The following is a 17597-nucleotide window of genomic DNA, read 5'->3' on the forward strand; positions in this document are numbered from 1 at the left end:
CTTGGGAGGCTGAGGCAGGAGAATCGCTTGAACTCGGGAGGCGGGGGTTACAGTGAGCCAAGATCATGCCATTGTACCCTAGCCTGGGCAACAGAGCGATACTTCATCTCAAATAATAATAATAAATAAAATGAAAAAACAAAAATTAGACAGGTGTGGTGGCACATATCTTTAATCCCCGCTACTCAGGAAGCTGAGATATGAGAATCACTAGAACCTGGGAGGTGGAGGTTGCAGTGAGCCGAGATCATGCCATTGCACTCCAGCCTGGGCAGCAGAGTGAGACTCTGTCTCAAAAAATAATAAAATAAACTAAAGGGGAAGGACCTACTTGTCATAAGGGAGTACACAGTTTATAGAAGCAGCTTTTCCCCAGGTGCTACTACCATTTTTGTTAGGGGAAACCGAGCCCTTGCCCTGTTGTGCTGTGGTGGTGCCCAGGCTGCCACTGGTCAGGCAGCTTTTAGAATCCTGCCATGTGGCCAGCATGGATGATTATGGTGGCTTTAAGAAACCCATACTAACAATATGTGCCACTGGAAGTACAGAAGTTCAACGCTTGCTCACATGACCATGAAGTTGTCTTGGATGAGGCAGCATTGGTTGAAAATCTTACCCACTGGCTGTGGACCGGTCCCAGTCTTCATTACTGAGCCCCACATCTGGGTAAGTCTGGCTTCGAGGCTTAGTTACCGGGGACAAGCTGCCTCTTTGTTTTGGACTCCTCCAGTCATACGTGTTGAAATTGTATCCTGAGGCCTGAAAACTAGTGCCTAAAACATAAACAAGGTGTTAGCACTGGGCCCAAGGATGACTTAGTTCATTGAGAAATGACATCGTTAACCAGTAGAGGACTGGAATAGCAACAGCACTGATAATAACAGTAGTGAACACAGAGTGCTTATTGTGCACCAAGGACTTCATTTGTATCACCTTTCTTCTTCAGAGCCATGTTTGGAGGTAGGTACTATTATTATTATTTGCATTTTATAGATGAGGACACTGAAGGCTTAGAACAGTGGTTTTAAGTACCAAAGGCTACTTGCAAACTTTCTTGAGAGTTCAAGTCATAATTTTAGGAGAATCGGTTTTCAGATCCTCAAGTTCTAGACGCAATTCTTCCCAAAACTGGCTTAGCTGAGACCTGCCAGTTAGTTCTCCCTTCTCACTTCCTCTTTCACAACTGTCCTCCTGCCACTTTACAAATGAAAGACATATTTCTCATCCATTTCAAATCTATTTGAGATGGAGTCTTGCTCTGTCGCCCAGGCTGGGGTGCAATGGTGCGACCTCAGCTCACCACAACTTCCACCTCATGGGTTCAAATGATTCTCCTGCCTCAGCCTCCCAAGTAGTTAGGATTACAAGCATGCACCACCACACCCAGCTAATTTGTGTATTTTTAGTAGAGAAAGGGTTTCGCCATGTTGGCCAGGGTGGTCTCGAACTCCTGACCTCAGGTAATCCACCTTCCTTGAGCTTCTAGAGTGCCGTGATTATAGGCGTGAGCCATTGGGCCGGCCCCATTTCAAAGCTTTGAAAGTGCTTGGGCCCTGGGATATAAACTCCCAACTGCCAAATCAAGGGATACTTTGGGAAAGCCTTGTTTCTATGATGAGGTCTGTTGGGAGCAAGGCTTTATTTCAACCAGGCACAAACTCACGGCAAGGCTTTCACCCCTCTCTCTCATCCATCTATCACTCTGTCTCAGAGAATTCAGAAGGGCAATGGATGTCAGGGATAAGAAGCCTGCTGTGTTTTATTTGAATTGCAAAATGCTGACTTTTTTTCTGCTAGGAAGTTACATCTGATTAACCTAACGGGTGAGAGAGTGAGGAATGGCTTCGGCAATTAGGTTGTATAATGGACACTTCCCACAAATTGAAGTGTCCATTATACAATCTTGAAGCTGTAGTTCCAAGATTTTGACAGAAATATTTTTAAAGCATATTTACAACAAACTTGAAATTATACTCTTTGCAAGTATTTACATTTTGTGAGAAAAATATTTAGACAACAACTTTTAGCAGGTGATGGGGTATAAAGTTCTTGAAAATTATTTTAGCGGTTCAAGTGGGAGAGCGGGGGCTTGACTGTAGGTCTGACTCCATAACTTGTGCTCTAATCATCACGTACTCCTTCATCCACTACTTCAGGTTGTGACATGTGTGTGCATGTGTATTTACATGAATGCACTGGGTTGCAATATGATATGGGTTTCTTACTGTGCTTAAATCATTTAATAAGCAAACAGACCTGGACCCGCATTTTCAGGTACAGTTAAATGGCCTGATCGTGTAAGATGATTCTGTCTCCATGATCTCCCTGCTTCCTCTTCCCCATTTACGTTCTCTCCACCTGTTTTTGGAGCCTCTAATGCCATTTTTGCTCCTAGTTTAAAGCCCAAGGAAAGCAGGATGTCTGAAGGATAATACTCTCTGATCAAAAGGATTTGATCTCAAGAACCCAGGGCAATGCATACCACCACATAATGGAAATACTCTAGGAACCTTCTATTTTAGGATACCAAGGATTAGATAATCCTGGAGCAGAGGAAATAATTACAGTTCAATGTCTCATTCTCTCTCTGTTTCCCAGATAACTGTGGAAGTGTGGTTAGCCATCTGGGAAGAAGTCTTGTGTGATGAATGAAGTTTTCTGTCAGAAGTGTTGACTTAAGAAAACACGTGTGTGTCTTCTTTTGAAGGGGGACTAAGTAGCAGTGAATTCCAGCCTGGCTGGCTCTGATGGACTAACCATTTTCTCCTTCCGAACCAACCAAACCAACCCCAAATACATGGAGTTTCAGTTTTTATAATACGAGTTTGGAGAAGTCTGTACTTTACTTTCCTTAACTGGTTTCAACCTTCAACCTTTCTAAAGGTCAAATGCTAATTGATGGGCCCTCCTGGAGTATCCTTTTCTGATAAGCATCAACCCGGATGACCACTGAGTTCCCTGGTGAAATTTCAACGTTGTAGATTGACTTGCTTTCCAACTTGTTTGTATAAGTAGTTCTTGGAGACTTAGGCAAGAGCACAAGAAGGGGCTTGAGCAGATGTGCACCACCATCAGTAGGCAACTGCTAACCCTGAAAGGCATGTGTATCACTAATAAGAATGCCTTGTCTTAATAAGCACTATTAAATGATTGTTGCATTGCAACAAAGCAGAGAAAGAAAGGGGATAGGATTCAAATCTCTTTGGATGAGGTGTAAAGTCAGAAAAGCTGATCTCAGCTCTTTCTTAGTCCATGCTATGCTGACCTAGATATTAAAGGAAGAAAAGTTGACCAGGCACAGTGGCTCACGCCTAGTACTTTGGGAGGCTGAGGCAGGCAGATCGCTTGAGCTTAGGAGTTCAAGATCGGCCTGGGCAATCAGCCGACTCTACAAAAAAAAAAGACACCCCAGAATCCCCCTCAAATTAGGTGGGCATGATGGTGCATGCCAGCTACTTGGGAGGCTGAGGTAGGAGGATTGCTTAAGTCTGGTTGTTGAAGCTGCAGTGAGCCAAGATTGCGCAACTGCACTCCAGCCTGGGTGACAAAGTTGGATCCTGTCTCAAAAAAGGAAAAGTGACTGGGCATGGTTATGCATGCCTGTAATACCAGCTACTTGAGAGGCTGAGATAAGAGGATCCCTTGAGCCTAGGAGTTCAAGACCAGTCTGAGCAACATAGCAAGACCCTGTCTCAAAAATAAATAAATAAATAAAACTTAATAAAAGTCAAGTAAAAAAAGACCAAGGTTCAAATCCTAGCTCAGCCACTTTCTCACTTCACAGCCCTGCAAATTAATCTCAGTGTAAACTGGGGATAACAACAGGTACTTTACCAGGTTGACAGAATTAAGAATGAATGCACACCTTATGAAAGTTTCTAGAACACAACGAGGTTTTAATGCACACAGATGCCCATTGTTACTGTTTACTAAGCCCTTCAACCTCTCAAGATCTCAGTTTCCTTATCTTTAAAGCAGGGAGACAAGGAAAAGAGCTAAGTCTCAGCATTATTAAGGCAGTAAACATTTGGGTGTCGTTTAAGCATCAGATACTATACATCAGAAACTAAAATGCAAAGACAAAATAAAACTGATTCCTGTCCTCAAAAACTGCATTGTTTGGTATATGTATGGGAGAAGAAAGAGGCATAGAAAGCGAGTTCTAGTAGCATGTAAGAGTGTCATCCTTTTAGTCTAAGTACACTTGTATGGAAGGACAGAGACTGGTTTGGGGACTGGAACATGGGTCATGAAGGGTGCCAAAGGAAAAATGACATGTAAGCTTGGAATTAGATAACAAGTCAGTATTTACTAGTTGGAACTGTTGGGTAAGACAGTGCATGGTGGGCACGGTGGCTCATGCCTATAATCCCAGAACTTCGGGAGCCTGTGGCAGGTGAACCACTTGAGGCCAGGAGTAAGAGACAAGCCTGGCCAACATGGCGAAACCCTGTCTCTACTAAAAGTACAAAAATTACCTGGGTGTTGTGATGCATGCCTGTTGTCCCAGCTACTCTGGAGGCTGAGGCAGGAGAATCTCTTGAACCCGAGAGGCAGAGGTTGCAGGGAGCCAAGGTCATGCCACTGCACTCCAGCCGGGGTGACAGAGCGAGACTCTGTCTCAAAAACAACAAAAAATGTGTTGGCTAAGCAGAAGGGAGCCTGGTAAAGGTGCAGTCAGGGTAAACAGGACCTCGATTCTATTATGGGTCTCTGTTTTGCTCCTAAGGAGGGAAAAGTATTCCACGAATATTCTGGGCCCTCTTACCATGTGTACTTATCCCTCCCCATAGGAGGAATGTGATTTACCTAACTGGTGAGTTTTGGAAAAGAACACTGGGCATGTCATTCAGCCCCTTGCCGGCTTTCTCCAGACCATTCCTCTCCCACTGCTGCTGTGCTGTGTGGTCAACAAGCCTGGGTCACAGTCTTGGGGCTCTCTGAGCTTGATGGAGGCAAGGAAGGGCACGACTGGACAGTTAGATAACTATGGCAGACTACCAATTGCTCATCAGAACATTCTCCTCTTCATCCTTAGTACTAGAATGCCAGTTTCAGGGTGAGCAAATTATTGCTCAGACTAAAACTGCACTTCTTAGCATCTCTCAAAGCTAGATGCAACTTTGTGAAATGTTCTGGCCAATGACATGGCTAAGGGGATTTCTCAGAAGGCTCCTTACAACCTCTGTTACAGCTGTCTGGAAGGCAAATGAAATTGCTGGAGCCCCAGTAACTGTCTTGGACTATGAGGTGACCTTAAGGATGGAAGTCAAGTGCTAAGCATAATAGAGCAGAAATATTTAGAAGCATGGGCCTCTGATGACACTGTGGAGTTACATACCAGCTCGAAGTACCTGCTTCTTTATAATTTAAGTCAAGGTATTGTTAGAGTTTTCAGTTCTCTTCAGCTGAATCTAAATGCACTGACTGGTAATCAGTTCAGGTATGGTTTGCTCTGTAGATCTGACTTATGTCTCATTTGAATTTCAATGTCTAGGCTTGGATTGAGGGTAGGAAAATAATTATCCTGATTCTGACTGCAGGACCAATCCAGCTTTTTCTAGCAAAAAATAAAATGAAATGCTGATATTTTAATCCATAGCTGACTCTCATTTCTATTTCTCAATGGATTTGGAACTGATGAAGGGGTTAATTCACATATTAATTATTATTTATTTATTTATTTTGAGACAGAGTCTCACTCTGTTGCCCAGGCTGGAGTGCAGTGGCATGACCTTGGCTCACTGTAACCTCTGCCTCTAAGGTTCAAGCAATTCTCCTTCCTTAGCTTCCCAAGTAGCTAGGAGTATAAGCACACACTACCATGCCAGGCTAATTTTTGTATTTTTAGTAGAGACAGGGTTTCACCATGTTGGCCGGGCTGGTCTTGAACTCCTACTGATTGCCTGCCTAGGCCTCCCAAAGTGCTGGGATTACAGGTGTGAGCCAGAGTGCCTGGCCTCCTTTGGTTTAGAATTGGCAACTTTTTCTTTTCCCATCTTTATTTCTTTTGCATCTGGATTTCCATATGTGGTCTTACACGTTGTATCATAATGTGAGGTGTAAAATTTAGTCCAGATTCCTTTCACTGATATTAATGTTTAGTTTTATTTGTTTACATGATGGCAAACAGGTCTTCATAAAAAATAAGTTTTTATTTGCACAAATGGAAAACAGGAAAGTAGGTACTTCTGAAAGTAGATGGAATCTTGATAGGATGATTTTTATTTTTAGAGTAATTATGCCTTGGATATTTGTAAAATTCTGACATTCCAACCTTGTAATATTTGGTTTTCTGTACTAATGCAGATTAATATTTGTAGCTTTTAATTCACACTCAGCATTAATTTAGAAAAGTGAACTAATCAGTGTTGGTTCATATTCATAAAGTTTAGAATTCAATTTTCATCTCCACTATTTTGGGACTGTAGCTTTTGCTATTACTTTCATTCTTGGAAACCAATTTTAGTACAGGAAAGTGAGCCAGATAATTCCCTGCCAAATTTCCCTCCTAAAGATCCAGTTTTGTGAAGGATGAGAAAATCAAATCATATGTTTGTGTAAGTATTTGTAATCGATCTTGCCGAGAAATATTCAAAGTATTTAGATGAGGCTGTGGTCTTAAAATGTCAATGTAAAGACAGTTCTCTCTTCTCTCAGAAAGTACCTCAAGACAAAAAGTGATGACAAATGACAGAATGCAACCTCCATCTTCATCAGAACTAGAATGTTTGTGTAATCTCAAACCATAATACATAAGAAAATAAATAATATATCAATTCAATGGAAGTGAAATGGGAAGGGGATGATGGTGGTAAGGAGTGGAGACAAGACAGCTATGGCCAGAAATACCAAACTACTCTTTGGTAGACAACCCAGTCTACCAAAGCAGGGGCCGTGGCATGAGGCAAAACTCCAATGCTTTGTTTGGAACACCAGAATGCACTGCATGGCTGGTGGCAGGAAGTACCCGTGACCCTATTTGGCATCAATGTAAAGTCAGGGAAAGAGAACACATGCCACAGACTGAAGGGAGCAATTGCTCAATGAGGCAGGGTAGCAGAGAGGAATTCCGCCTCGTGAACAGACTGCTGTTGCTGGTCTCTGGTAGCTGGGAAAGAACTCACTCACACGTACCATGCTGGAACTGGGGTAAGTTTGGTAGCTTGGAACACAACCTGGGCTCTTCTTAGAACCTCTAGCAACTTTCAGTTCAGGAAGAACTCATTTTATTCAGTGGCGAGTAGTGATTGAAAAGGAATTGGCATAACACATATACCAAGTAAATATCAGAGAAATGAGAGTAAAGGCATAGAAAAACAAAGCAATAGCTGATGAAGAATACTCATGAGAAAAAGCCTGCTTCAGAGCAAATGATAAACATGACCAAATAGAAATAATCACGAAGTTTAAAAATTACACAGCAAAGCCATCACCTCTATAAAACAAGAGATCAAAGCAGAAATATAAGAGCTCAGGGGAAACTGGGCAAGGCAAGATGATGATGAAACATGAGCTTGTAGAGATGAGAAACGAAATGGAAGAGAAAAATGAAACCCCGCCAATGAGTAGAGGAGGATACTGTTGAGTTTTCTACACTGTGCTATCCTCTGTATGTAGTATTTGTATTTTTTAATGACATTGAAGTTGGACTCTGACTGCACATTGCTGTCCTTTATCAGTTACCATCCTTATGAAAACACAAAGAAGGAATATATCCTTATAAAACAATGAAAATAAATAAATTGTGCATCCAATTTAAATCATAAAAGGAATAACATTTAAAAGGAACTGAATGAAAGAGTTAATCAAATTAAAAGTAAAATTTTATGTGGGGAAAAAAACCCCAGAGTATGACTAATAAATAAATGCAAGAGTCAGTTGTCTGGGGAAAAATAAAAACCAAACAAAGAAATCAAACAAACTGTTACTAATTGAATCATGGGGAATCATGGGGAAAATAACAGAGCCACAGATATACCAATTAAGGAACAATATTATGGATATAATACAGAAACTGAGAAAATATAAAAGAGTTAAATAAGAGATTACTTAATTATATGAAAATACATTTGACATCTGGTTGAAATAACTTTGTTTTCTAAAAGAGTACAAATAATCAAAATGACCTCAAAAGGGAGAAAAAGAAGATAGAAATGTTAACTATCTGAGTTGAGAGTCAAAAGTTACAGACAGCACAAGAGCTACTCAGCCCATGAGAATGGCAGTCTATGTATCACCACCAATTTGCCAGTCTCCTCTCGTATTGACCTTTGTTAAGTCCAAGTAAAGCAGTCACAGGGTTTTCTCAGAGTTGAAGGAAGAATAAATAAGATGCAAGGAGGCCAAATGCCTAAGAGTTTGATAAGGCAGAAGGGCATGAGAAATCTAAAGGGTAAGACAATGTAAGACAATGGGGAGCGAAAGATGATGACCACACTGATGACCTCCATAGCCAGATGCTGAGAAGCACTGCCATCCTGGACCACCCCCTGTCACCCATGGACACCTCAGAATTGCACTCTGCCCCTGAGCCCAGCAGCAGCATGGGCCTGGACCTGGCTGATGGCCACCTGGACAGCATGGACTGGCTGGAGCTGTCGTCAGGTGGTCCCGTGCTGAGCCTGGCCCTCCTCAGCACCACCGCCCCCAGTCTCTTCTCCACAGACTTCCTTGATGGCCATGATTTACAGCTGCACTGGGATTCCTGCTTGTAGCTCTCTGGCTTGAGACTGGGGGTGGAGAAGGGGCTGGGGAGTCAGGGTACTCCAGCGCATGGCTCTCCTGCTAACCCTGATGCCAACTGGAAGAAGTCAGCATGCTAGAGCTACACAGTGGAATTGAGGGTCAGCCCCTTGTGGGACTTCCTTAAACACATCCCTTCTTCCCCCACCAGTGTTTCTTATTCCATTCTATTTCCCTTTTCACTAGTGAACTGATAGGGCCACTGTTTGTTTACCTGTCAACTGACTGGCCCTTCAGCTAGGCAACCTCTTCGGGAGCAGAGATCATGTCTCCTTTGCCTCACAGTGTACCCACATGGTCTATGGGCCTGATATTGAGCCAGTCATTACATACTGGTTGAAGGAATGAGTGGGGCAAGCTTGACATTTTAGAGAAGAAGCAGAGAACAGTAAGGAATGTGGCTGCAAAGACATCATTTCCAGCCCCAGGAGGAAGATGTACATTATGGAGGCACATCAGCTTCCTGGGAACGAAGCAACTATTACAGCCTTAATGGGAACAGAGAGAAGGTGCAGGAGCTTCCTGGGACAAGGCAGAGAGCCTGCTGAGAGGCTGGAGGGACAGGTTGGAAAGATAAGCTGTATCTCACAACATAACACTGAATAGGAAAAATAAAAGTATGGTTCTATGCCTTGCTTTAAATTTTGTTTTTATTTTTTTCAGACATAGTCTTGTTCTATTGCCCAGGCTGGAGTGCAGTGGCGCTATCTCAGCTCACTGCAGTCTCTGCCTCCCGGTTCAAGTGATTCTCCTGCCTCAGCCACCTGAGTAGCTGGGATTACAGGTTATGCCACCATGCCTGGCTAATTTTTGTATTTTTAGTAGTGATGAGGTTTCACCATGTTGCTCAGGTGTGTCTCAAACCCCTGACCTCAGCTGATTTTCCCACCTCAGCTTCCCAATGTGCTGGGATTACAGGCCTGAGCCACTGTGCCCAGCTGTGCCTTGCCTTTAAAAAGTCAACCTCACAAGCACAATCTGGAGAGATGTGGTGTATCACAAGTAAAAAAAAAAAAAAAAAAAAAAAAAAACAAACAAAAAAAACACATTCACAAGACTTTGAGATCTTGGTAAACTATAAGCTCAAAATGAGTGACAGATTGACAGATGTGCCATGACCTCCAAAATTCTTATGTTGAGGTAGGCGTCATAGATCAGTTCTCCTGTCTTCAATGATGTCAGTGACAAGCTTGCTTTGCTCCGGGCTGTCAGGCTGATTTTCCTTTCTGACTGCTACACTTCAACAGGTATACAGGTAAACTGGAGCACATTCAGAAAGGAGGCCCACAGGACAATAGAAATACTCTTCAGTAAATTATAGAAGGCACAGTTAAAAGTTCTGGGGCTATTTTGCTTGGAAAAGAAAAGCCTCAACTGAGACCCGATAGCTGTCTCCTAGTATCTGAGGGGCTGTCAGGAGAAGAGGCTTTAGTCTAGTTCAGAATGTCCTTGAGGGTAAAGCTAGGACTAATAGGCACACTGCAGCTCAATACAAGTGAGAGCTTTCGAGTCATCAGAGCTATGTGGAGATTGCGGGGGTGGTGCCTCAGCACAAGGAACAACCTGTTACCTTGGGCGCTCAAGTCCGTGCAGTGTGTCTCAGCGTGCAGCGAGGAAGGACCTGGCATCAAGGGCTGCACTGGACATCAGACTAGCTGACTCCTAAACCCTTTCCAAACACTGAAATCCTGCCTTCAACTTCCATTCGTTACAAGAATTAATGAGGATTAGTTATGTGCAAGTGCTTTGTAAACGCTAGAGTGTTCTACATAAAGGATTATTACTATTTTTTCATTACCTTGGAGTACTTTGATTCTATCCTGATTGCCATTGTCTCTACTTATCCCTTAGTTCCCTTCAAACTCATAAAAATGTCTAAATTGTGAATGTAAAATGTACTATTATGACTATGATTGAAAATTTCAAAATGCTTCATAAACAACAATGGTTTTTCATCTTTTACTAGTGAGGGGCAGGTCCTATATTCAGTTTGCTTCTCATGGTCCCGTTTCTATGGTTTCAAGGAATGGAGTAGCCAAGGTTTTATGGACCACCTTACGGGGCAGAACTCATTCATATCAATAGCACCCTCACAGAAATCTCTGGTAACAAAAATATCTCCACATTAATAAGCAATACACAAACAAATAATACATGAATAAATAACCAATACACAATGCGTTGATAAATAAACTTGAGTCTACTCTGATAGAATGTGACTTCTGTCCTTCATCCAGTGTGTTCTGGTGGCTTGTCAATTCTCAGAGAGTCAGAAGGTCTGTTATTTGGTGGCACAGGCAAACTTATCACAAGGTATTATGACTTGGAAAAATTCATTGCCAGATAAATTAAAGACCCGATTCTATTTAGGTGTTCAAAGAATTTTCTCCACCCAACTCCAGTATCATCTCTAATGAAAATAACAACTTGACAACTTGGAAATATCATCTCTTTTCATTTTTTTCTAGTTTTTTCTCCCTTCTATTTTTTTTTTTTTTTTAACCAGAGGACTTAACAGAGAGTGACACAACATAGGCAGGCTGAGAGAAGGAAACTAGGAAAACCAGGAGAGAGCAAACCGGATACAGACTCTCCTGAAAGTACAGTGAGCTCAGTGACAAAGCAGCCCTTACACCCAAACGTGTTCTCTAAACTGTTCATGTGTTTTATTATTTGACCAACTGAAACCCAGAGCAAACAAAGGATTCAGGGGCTGGAATTTATACAGGACATGAGAGAAGGTAAGGCCCAGATGAGGAGAAAAACCAAGAAGTTTTGACATACTTCTCTTTTCGATGCTATGGATCACTGGGAAGAAAACATTTTTTAAAAGAAGCTATTAGTTCATGCTGTGTATTCAGTCTGACACTTTTTATGTGTTTATATTCCATGAGTGAGGCTTAACTTTTAATGTAGACAGTATTTCTTCAGATGACGATGACACCTATGAAGAAAAATCTGCTCTATACTTTCCTATATTGTGATTATAACTCTCTAATTATAAACATTCAGGGAAAGGGCGTGGTGGCTCATGCCTATAATCCCAGCACTTTGGGAGGCCAAGGTGGGAGACTTGCTAGAAGTTTGACACCAGCCTGGAAAACATAGCAAGACCCCATATCTAAAAAAAATTTAAAAATCAGCTGGGTGTGGTGGTGTGTGCATACAGTCTCAGCTACTGAGGCAGCAAGATCCCTCGAACCCAGGAGTTTGAGGCTGTCATAAACTATGATAGCGCCACGGTATTCTAGCTGGGGTGACAGAGTGAGACCCAATCTCTCAAAGAAAAAAAAGTCAGGAGTGGGCTGGAATGAGTCACAAATCATTGACTAATCTCTTATACACCTCTTCAGAACTCCCCAATCCATCTTTGTGGAAAGCTTGTTGAAAAATAAGACAATGGGGTCTATATTCAACAAGCCATTTTATTGTATGGTTTGCCTCATATTAATCTAAGCTTGAAGGACAAGCTCTGGATGGGATACTTGGCCATCAGTAGATCTAATGGGGGCCTGTTAGTGTTTGGTAAATGCTAGTACCTCATAAGCACTAGAAAAAAATGCACGGCCAGCTGAATGCAAGTATTCAATGTGTTAAATATGAATATGGCTGCACTGAAGCAGACACAAGTTAAATGAAGATATTCTCCTCATGGAGCAGAGGATGAATCTTGGAGAAGCATGGGCTTCAACAGTGATGAGTCCACTGTCCCCGAAGTAAAGACATACCTTGATTTCCATAGCTGGTGTCTATTGCAGACCCATCCCATGAATCCACAGCACTGTCCACACTTGGCACCGTGGAGGGGTACGTATCAGAGAGCTTGCCTGGCTTCTGTGCTGGCGAGGAGTCCTCCTCCACATCCCCCAGGTCACTCAAATGGCTAGAAATGGGGAACTTCTTGGGGCTCGATGCCGACTGGGCTTTATCGAAAGGAAAGGAGCTTAAGTATCAGAGTAAATTTAAATAAAAATATACCAAATACTCTGTGGCTAGAGATTTGTTTCCCTGGAATTACACACAGACACTAGCACTTTCTTTCCAGGAAGAAAATGCACTGGAAATCCTTAATTGTGGCTTCTAACGCACTACTCACCATCTGTTTGTTTCTTAATTTTCAAGGTGACAGTCTCTCCTGCCATCTGTAACAAATGGATGGCTTCACTCAGAGGCTTCCCTTTCAAGCTGCTGCTGTTGATGGCTAGGATTCGGTCTCCTATGTGGATTGCGCCAGTTCTGAAACACCAAATAGTAACAGGAGACATAGAAATAATCCCTGCATGGTGCTGAATATAAATTCCCTGATGTACCATATACATTCATCACAATAGACTTGGCAAGGGTCTCCCTAAGTCCCTTCTTCTTGCTTTCTCCTGGGCAATGTTACAACTGCATCTGTTGTGGATTATTTTTTCGTTTCCAATAAAATTTTTAAAATTGTTTTAATTAGTTGTTAAAATGAACTTGTGTGCTTTTTAAATTCCAAGAAAGCCAAGTCACTGGGTAAGTCCCCTAAAACTCCCAAGAAAATGAACAATGTTGAGTGACAAATGTAGCGATGGGTAGCATGGAGCATCCTTTCTTTCTATAGATTTTAAGTGTAACACACTCAGTACCCAGCTCACCAGAAGTGAGCTTCAGAGAGATGGGGATACTCGCCAGACCCTGATATGATCAGGCCTCCCCTACTGATGATTCTAAACACTGAAAATGGCTGGACGCAGGAATCAATTAGTACTGCCTTTGAATCCAACTCCACCATACCAGCTGTGTGACCTGGGTATTTTATTTTAACCTCTTTGTGTTCAATTTCCTCATCTATGATGGAGATAATCACCTCATAGGGAAGCCCTGAGGATTCAATAGAAAACAAACATAAAAGGCCCAGCACACTGTTTGAAATGTGGAAAAGAAAATAAATTAATTCATTGATCAACAAACTAATAAACCTCCATTTTTTTTCCCCCTTCTCGTTCCATTCTCACCAAATTCTGAACTGGCAAATTAGAATATATAATTCGATATTTACCATATCTATCTTTGGAAGCACTTGCTGGGAAAAGAGGAGACTCATAGCTGGGAAGGGATGTTATGAAAACTCAGAACTCTACATGGGGTTGAAGGCTGTTGATACAGTTTGGAAGTGTGTCCCCTCCAAATCTCATGTTGAAATGTGGTCTCCAGTGTTGGGGATGGACCTGGTGGGAGGTGTTTGAATCATGAAGACACATCCTTCATGAATAGCCTGGCACCGTACCCTTTGTGATGAGTGAGTTCTTGCTCTGAGTTCTCATGAGATCTGGTTGTTTAAAGGCATGTGGGACCTCCCCCTTCTCTCTCTTCCTCCCAGTCTTGCCATGTGAGACATCTGCTCCCCCTTTACCTTCTGCCACGACTGTAAGCTTCCTAAGGCCTCACCAGAAGCTGAGCAGATGTTAAGGCCTGAACTGGGAGCCAATTAAACCTATTTGCTTTATAAATTGCCCAGCCTCGGGCATTTCTTTATAACAATGGAAGAGTGGATCACATAGCTGTAGAGTATGACTCACACTCGCCAGCCTCCTGTTGTATTGGCTCACTTGAAATGCAGTAAGTGAGGAATTACCCAGCTCACACGGGAGCTTGTGACTCAGTGCTTTGGCCACATCTTGCAGTGGCAGCTGTGCCTGGCAGCAGCAATTGGGGCAACAGAGGTGACACGGGCTCACACGGGTTATGAGGGGCTGCTTAGCAAGTCTACCATTATATCAATTCTCAAGATTTTTTTTTCCCTGAAACAAAAAAAACCCTCTTCATTCTTTAGTAAAGGGTCTCTAGTTTATAAAAGATCTATGCTGTAAGCCATGAACACTTTACCAGTAGGTTGCTGAATTAGATCAATATTAATCTGCTTTGTGTGTCTCTCTAACAGAGATTCCTAGGACTGTCTCTCTAACAGAGATCTCCAGGACAGAGGGCTGCCTGAAGAATACCATATCACAGGTGTCTCCACTGATATCTGAGTATTAAATTCCCGCAGAGTAACCTTTTCTCAGCTGCCTCAGTCCTCTCATCTGACAGATGAAGGTGTTGTATGAGCTAATTTCTAAGGTACGTTGCAGCTCCAACAATCTGCAATGTTGTGTCTCTATTTTGCTAACCACTGTTTTCAAGTGTTAGCAGGAACAATGCATTTGTGTATTCCTGACCTAGGTTACTGGAGGACAGATTTGCTTATACGGTTTGTTATGTCTGACAACACTTCTCAGAAAGAAACGCAGTTTAGCAGAGGGTGGGGAGTGGGTGTCTGTGTGTGTGCATCATTGCTAAAGGAAAAAATGGACATTTTAGATATTAAGACATTATTAAAATGGATCGCTACACTTTGTATCCCATAATCCTCAAAGACAATACCTGTATCATCCTCTCCTGAAAACACAGCAGCTAAGCATAGCACCTGTCAAGTAATAGAGCCTCAGCAAGTGTTCGCTGAATGAAAATTGGACAAGCCGTTCAACCTCCCTGAACTCTAGGTTCCTCCTCTCAAAATGGACACAACACAAATCCACCGTCAGTCAACTGTGGTCAGTTTATACATTTCAGAGAGCAGTATCAATGCCAAGCCCGTGACATCTTTTACTGCCTGTAAGATGCCCCTCAGAGTCAAGCTGGGGCTCTGCCTGAGAGTTCTCAAGCTCTAAGATCAATCCTTTGTGCAGATTTTTAAAAGCCAACAGATAACCACAGAAAGAGGAGCATGTTTTTATATAGTCGTGAGGAACGAAGCCCATCTCAGACACAGGTAATTGTAACAGTTACTTCATATTTTACCTTTCAGCTAATCCCCCTTTAGTGAGGCTTGAAATGATTATAGGATCAAACGGCTCTTCAGTTCCTGAAATTGTGATGCCAAGGGGCCCCCCATAGCGTTTAAGCTCCACGGTGTAAATAATTGCTCCGGAACTTTCTTGCTCATCTGCAATAAATGCCAGGGAATCGTAATTGGTTTCTTTGGAAAAAGCAAAAGAGTAAGACACATATATATTCATAAATAAAGTAGGAATTCAAAACATCCTCGTCAAAGCATTATGTCTCAGAAAATAATTATTTTGGGAAGTAGCATTTCATTAGTAGGATCTTACATTCAAATCCAGGGATATAGTCATTGTCAGTGCCAGGGAAGAGGAACACTGCCTAATCACTTATGTTTTAAATCTGTGAGATCCTCCCAACTAGGGCTGCAGGACCTTTCGACTGTGTCCATGTCTAGGATGGTGCTTACCTAGCATTTGGTAAGCGTGCAGTAAGCACCTGCGAAATAAACATGTGGCTGAGGCGGCATTAGAATATGAGAGGAGAGAGTCACTCGGTAACAAAGAAGACATCAGAACATGCTATTTCTGTTTTCCTATTTTTGATATAGAATAGTGATTTTTGCTAAGGATTGGACAAATGATAACATATATATGGTTAAGTGGAACTTAGATAAGTAAGCTTGAAGACAACAGCGAGAAATCTAGAATCTCTTACATATCATTCCACTGACTGTCTTCAAATGTGAGTTCTACCAGTCGATTCACTGATATTGAAGTGGAGGTTTGAATAGCATCTCTCCTCTTTTAATGGAGTAAAAACTGTTGTATGCTGTGTTTCAACAGCATATACCAGGCTGCCACACTGTCATAAACTAATTTTGGCTATTCAACATTATTATAGCAGAAGACGCTTGTGAATGTGCTCTGCCTGAAGCACTGGCCGGAAAGATGTCATGGGCCGCCTTCAACATGGTGGGTATTGTGATGGTGTCAGGGTTGCAAATAAGTCTCAGAATTGAAACAGTTTTATTTCCTTCTGACATGCTTAAAGTCCTTGGGCACTTCTTGTTTTATTCCCTGGGCCTGGGTGCTGTGAATGGTTAAGGAACTGTTTCATTGCTGCACCTAAGGATACAATGAAATGGTTCAGTAGCTACTTTAACAAGAGTCAGCTTTTATAGTCACACTACACCCTCATGAAGCATTAACATGGCCACATTTTTGCAGTGAGCAGCTGTTCATTTACAATATGAAACCCTAAAATAAGGAGGAAAAGAAAAGCTTGAGTTAACAATTCAATTATTTGTGTGTGCAGTGAAGAATTAGGATGAATATAGAATGAAAGGTCTATAGAGTAACGTGAGAAGCAATGTGTCCTCTTTTGCCGGCACTTACTTCACTTCTGGCCATAGACTGGGAATTTTGAATGCAGCCATCACCTCTACTTATACATTCAGAACCAAAGACCATCCACCACACACTGCAATGCTTAAGTCAACATGTTAGGGCATAAAATCTTCAATATTGGCCTCAAATTTAAGTTAGCAGCTGAGAAGCTTCCACGTCAAGCCTAAAACAGCTCTGTTTGCTGGTTCACAAGTTTCTTCTGGGCTGCTGCTGAAGTTGTGACCGATAGGCTGCTGCTGATCTGCTAAGAGCTCCTGAGAGAAGCATCAAGATAGAGGGTAACTGAATAATGGGCAGAGGTCAAAGTCTAAATTTTCCTACAGAACGGTATTTTGTCATCTTTCAGAGCTGGCTTTGACCTAAATGAACAAAGTACTACTGGATAGATTATATGTACTTTGCAGCCCTCATCAACTATATTCTGGATGAAATTCTGAATGAGTCATTCGATTAGTAACCCCTGGCACAGTTAAACATTAGTTAACTCCACTGAATGGCACTCTGTGGGCCATGGGAAGGGGAAGTTGGGGGTACTCGCATCCGTTGGGAGAAGGGGGGCACCTGGTTCTACTCAGCTCGTTCCTCAGGCAACCCAGAGTGAGTATTCCATGTTATTTTTTGACAATGTGACCTGTGACACAAAGATGACAA

The 17597-nt window shown here is 42.2% G+C and overlaps 1 protein-coding gene across 12 annotated transcripts in view; it reads right to left on the reverse strand.

Annotated features, from left to right (window-relative positions):
• Positions 1 to 17597, reverse strand: part of GRIP1 (glutamate receptor interacting protein 1) — a 710594-nt gene that overhangs the window by 29408 nt on the left and 663589 nt on the right. For all 12 annotated transcript variants that reach the window (XM_064377313.1, XM_064377312.1, XM_064377311.1 and 9 more), the window contains 4 exons: positions 15556 to 15700; positions 12842 to 12981; positions 12474 to 12668; positions 617 to 773 (listed from right to left, as the gene is read on the reverse strand). In XM_064377313.1, the coding sequence (XP_064233383.1) occupies positions 617 to 773; positions 12474 to 12668; positions 12842 to 12981; positions 15556 to 15700 (637 nt within the window). The remainder of the gene's footprint in view (positions 1 to 616; positions 774 to 12473; positions 12669 to 12841; positions 12982 to 15555; positions 15701 to 17597) is intronic.

Source organism: Aotus nancymaae, unplaced genomic scaffold (genome assembly GCF_030222135.1).
Source record: "Aotus nancymaae isolate 86718 unplaced genomic scaffold, 86718_ANA_hifiasm-v0.15.2.pri h1tg000016l, whole genome shotgun sequence".
In the NCBI taxonomy this organism is placed as follows: domain Eukaryota; kingdom Metazoa; phylum Chordata; class Mammalia; order Primates; family Aotidae; genus Aotus; species Aotus nancymaae.